Source organism: Octopus bimaculoides, chromosome 3, assembly GCF_001194135.2.
Source record: "Octopus bimaculoides isolate UCB-OBI-ISO-001 chromosome 3, ASM119413v2, whole genome shotgun sequence".
Lineage (NCBI taxonomy): Eukaryota > Metazoa > Mollusca > Cephalopoda > Octopoda > Octopodidae > Octopus > Octopus bimaculoides.
This window is the reverse complement of record NC_068983.1, coordinates 10,619,865-10,623,601: the sequence shown is the minus strand read 5'-3', so window position 1 is coordinate 10,623,601 and position 3,737 is coordinate 10,619,865. Positions and strand designations below refer to the sequence as shown.

Here is a 3,737-nt window from a genome sequence, read left to right as displayed (position 1 = left end):
GGCACATAAAAGACACCATTTCGAGCGTGGCCGTTTTCGTGCGGGTGACACGTAAAAGCACCCACTACACTCTCTGAGTGGTTGGCGTTAGGAAGGGCATCCAGCTGTAGAAACTCTGCCAAATCAGACTGGAGCCTGGTGTTGCCATCCGGTTTCACCAGTCCTCAGTCAAATCGTCCAACCCATGCTAGCATGGAAAGCGGATGTTAAACGATGATGATGATGATGATGATGATCATTGTTTTGTGTTAATCTTACCAGTCTGGAAGGGTCTATTAAGCTCTTTCATATTTATCCATGCTGTGAGAGCCCTATAGCCTGAACATATCTGAAGGATCTAGTGTTCACAACAGAGTTTAACAAATTTGTCTTTTTGCTCAATATCACTCCTGACCAAGCAGATCTATGACTGAAGGAATTCTGCCAGTGACCATTTTAGTGGAGCACTAAGAGCACCGCCTCAAGCGTGATCGTTGCCAGCGAAGCTGTCTGGCTTCCATGCCAGTGGCACGTAAATAGCACCATTTGAGCGTGATCGTTACCAGCATCGCCTTCCTGACACTTGTCCCAGTGGCATGTGAAAAGACATTCGAGTGAGATCATTGCCAGTGCCGCTGGACTGGCTCCTGTGCAGGTGGCACATAAAATACACCATTTTGAGCGTGGCCGTTGCCAGTACCACCTGACTGGCCCTTGTGCCGGTGGCACGTAAAACACCCACTACACTCTCGGTGTGGTTGGTGTTAGGAAGGGCATCCAGCTGTAGAAACTCTGCCAGATCAGATTGGAGCCTGGTGCAGCCTTCTGGTTCGCCAGTCCCCAGTCAAATCGTCCAACCCATGCTAGCATGGAAAGTGGACGTTAAACGATGATGATTTTCAGATATAATGTTCTTAGGATTACATTATCCTTTTCCTAAGCAGGTGAGATATGATTTGAGGAAAATTTTGATTGCTACTCCAAACAGATGGAATGACCTTGTAGAACCTTCCTCATTGGCTCAAGTTTGACAAGGGGGAGTTGGTTGGTGTATAGTTGCTCCCTAGAATTTCCTGGAGGTGTCAATAAACCAGCACACTCACTGATAGTTTTGCAGTTATCCTAGTATTCTATGTAGATTGTATAATTGTCTGTTATATATGGCAAAGATTGAAAGATGTGGTATAGTATCTACCAGAGATATATTTGTATATCTGTATGAGTTTGGAGAAGTGTGGATTGAAGCAGACCACTATATGACTGTCATAGACTCTTATTTCCTTTCTTTTAAAAGCTTCAGAAATTATGCCAATATAGTCGTCATCATCATCATCATCGTTTAACGTCCGCTTTCCATGCTAGCATGGGTTGGACGATTTGACTGAGGTCTGGTGGACCAGGAGGCGACACCAGGCTCCAATCTGATTTGGCAGAGTTTCTACAGCTGGATGCCCTTCCTAACGCCAACCACTCCGAGAGTGTAGTGGGTGCTTTTACGTGCCACTGGCACGAAGGCTACGCTTGAAATGGTGTATTTTACGTGCCACCTGCACAGGAGCCAGTCCATCGGCACTGGCAGAAGTGCCAGGGAGGCGACGTTGGTAACGATCAACTGCCACACTCAAAATGGTGTATTTTACGTGTCACCTGCATAGGGGTCAGTCCATCGGCACTGGCAACGATCTTGCTCGAATGTCTTTTCACGTGCCACTAGCACAAGTGCCAGGAAGGCGACGTTGGTAACGATTACGCTGGTGCTATAGTAACTAATTATTTTCTTTTTATGCAAAGTCTGACAGCTGAAGGGATAAGCTATTCAGGATTTTTATGTTAAAATGTTGGTGTTTTTATCTCCCTAATTACTATGACTACTATCAGTAAAGATAACAAGGAGAAATAGAAATTGTTGCTTTCATATAGCTTCAATGTGTTCAAGTTTCATATAATTGGAACTACTTAGCTTCAGTTTACTGACCATATTTTAATACCTTTTTAGAAAAGACTTGAATGTCACAGTTTCTCTTGCTCTTCAATCATTAAAATTACAAACATCATATCATTATATTAATGAACCAGGAAGGGGAAAGCACATAGCTTGGTGGTTAGGGTATCGCATTCATAATTGCAACATCATCATCATCATCGTTTAACATCCACTTTCCATGCTAGCATGGGTTGGACGATTTGACTGAGGACTGGCGAACCAGATGGCTGCACCAGGCTCCAATCTGATCTGGCAGAGTTTCTACACGAAGGCCAGTCAGGGCCACATGTTGATATTGACGAATGTTCTGGGAGACCCGCAACCAGCAGCACTGAAAAAAACATTGCAGATGTGCATGCAGCTGTGAGGGGAAATCATCAAACCACCATCTGTGAGTTATCAGAGGATGTACAGATTAGTTACGGTTCAGTTCAGTCTATTATCACTGAAGATTTGGGTATGAGATGAGTATCTGCCAAGTTTGTGTGAAAACTGCTTTCAGCTGACCAAAAAGACACCCAGGTTTGAAAATGATGGAAACTTTCTGGAAACTTTGCATAGGCCTCTGAGCAGGTATCGCCAAGCTTTTGGCAAAATTTAATGCAGATTCTCTGCTCAACTTCCTCTGTCATGGTCAATATGATGATCACACGCTACACATCTTCCTTCCAAGCACTGCTATAAACAGCAGAACTGAGCTAGAATAGTAAAACTTAGTGCCCATGCACAGCAGAGTTCAAGGTCAATCTGTGCCAAGCAGCTTCACTCTCTGTATTTTAGTTTTGTTACTATAGCAACAGTCCGGATACTTATTGATCAGATCACATACATAAAAAAAAGTTCTATTTCCCAAAAAGTGATATAAAAGATTTACAGAAATAATCACAATTATACTTTTGTTAGTCATGTACTCTGAAAGATTACATTCTCTTTTTGGTGGTGGTAGTGATGGGAGTGGGGGCTATTTTGTCCATTTTTTTCCCTCTTTTTATTTTAATTTTTTTTATTACTTTATTGTTGTCTCTGATGGCATTTGAGTGTCAGCTCTTAGATTACTACTGCACCTCGGAAGTTCACTCCTCGCCTCAATTTAAAATGTTCTAATTGAAATTTGAAGTAAGTAGGTTTAGTTATACATTTAGTGTTTTGTAAATCTATTTAGCTGAGAGTCATTCAAGCCTACACAGACAAGCAACATCACTGTATGAATTCGAAAATGATGGTCTCCAAACTACTCACAAGGTACAACACACACACACACACGCACACACACGCACACACGTATAGAAACATCTACTTTTTTTTTAGGTTTTAGGTTTTATTTTTTAATTTTTATTTTTGTGTTTTTCCCAAGAAACTAATGCTTTTCCTATACTGATTCATATTCATTCAGGAATAATCACATTTTTCTTATTAATCTATTCATGATATACAATGATACTACTATTACTCTTTACTTGTTTCAGTCATTTGACTGTGGCCATGCTGGAGCACCGCCTTTAGTCAAGCAAATCGACCCCAGGACTTATTGTTTGGAAGCCCAGTACTTATTCTATCGGTCCCTTTTGCCGAACCGCTAATTTACGGGGACGTAAACACACCACCATCGGTTGTCAAGCGATATTGGGGGGACAAACACAGACACACAAACATATACACACACACACACACATACATATATATATATATATATATATATATATATATATAGAGTGGAGCCTGGTGTTGCCATCCGGTTTCACCAGTCCTCAGTCAAGTCGTCCAACCCATGCTA

At 41.7% G+C, this 3,737-nt stretch overlaps 1 protein-coding gene across 3 annotated transcripts in view; it reads left to right on the top strand.

Annotated features, from left to right (window-relative positions):
- The window catches only part of LOC106884388 (NAD kinase), an 87,311-nt gene that overhangs the window by 9,074 nt on the left and 74,500 nt on the right, over positions 1-3,737 (top strand). Inside the window, exon 1 of one of the 3 annotated variants that reach the window (XM_052966011.1) lies at positions 3,058-3,079. The exons of 1 other annotated variant lie outside the window; for it this stretch is intronic. Coding sequence is in view for 1 of the 2 variants with exons in the window: in XM_052966010.1 (XP_052821970.1) it covers positions 3,168-3,205 (38 nt within the window). In the remaining variant the exon portion in view is untranslated. Of the gene's footprint in view, positions 1-3,057; positions 3,080-3,112; positions 3,206-3,737 lie in introns of those variants that run through there. One more of the 3 variants, XM_052966010.1, reaches the window with a different exon arrangement.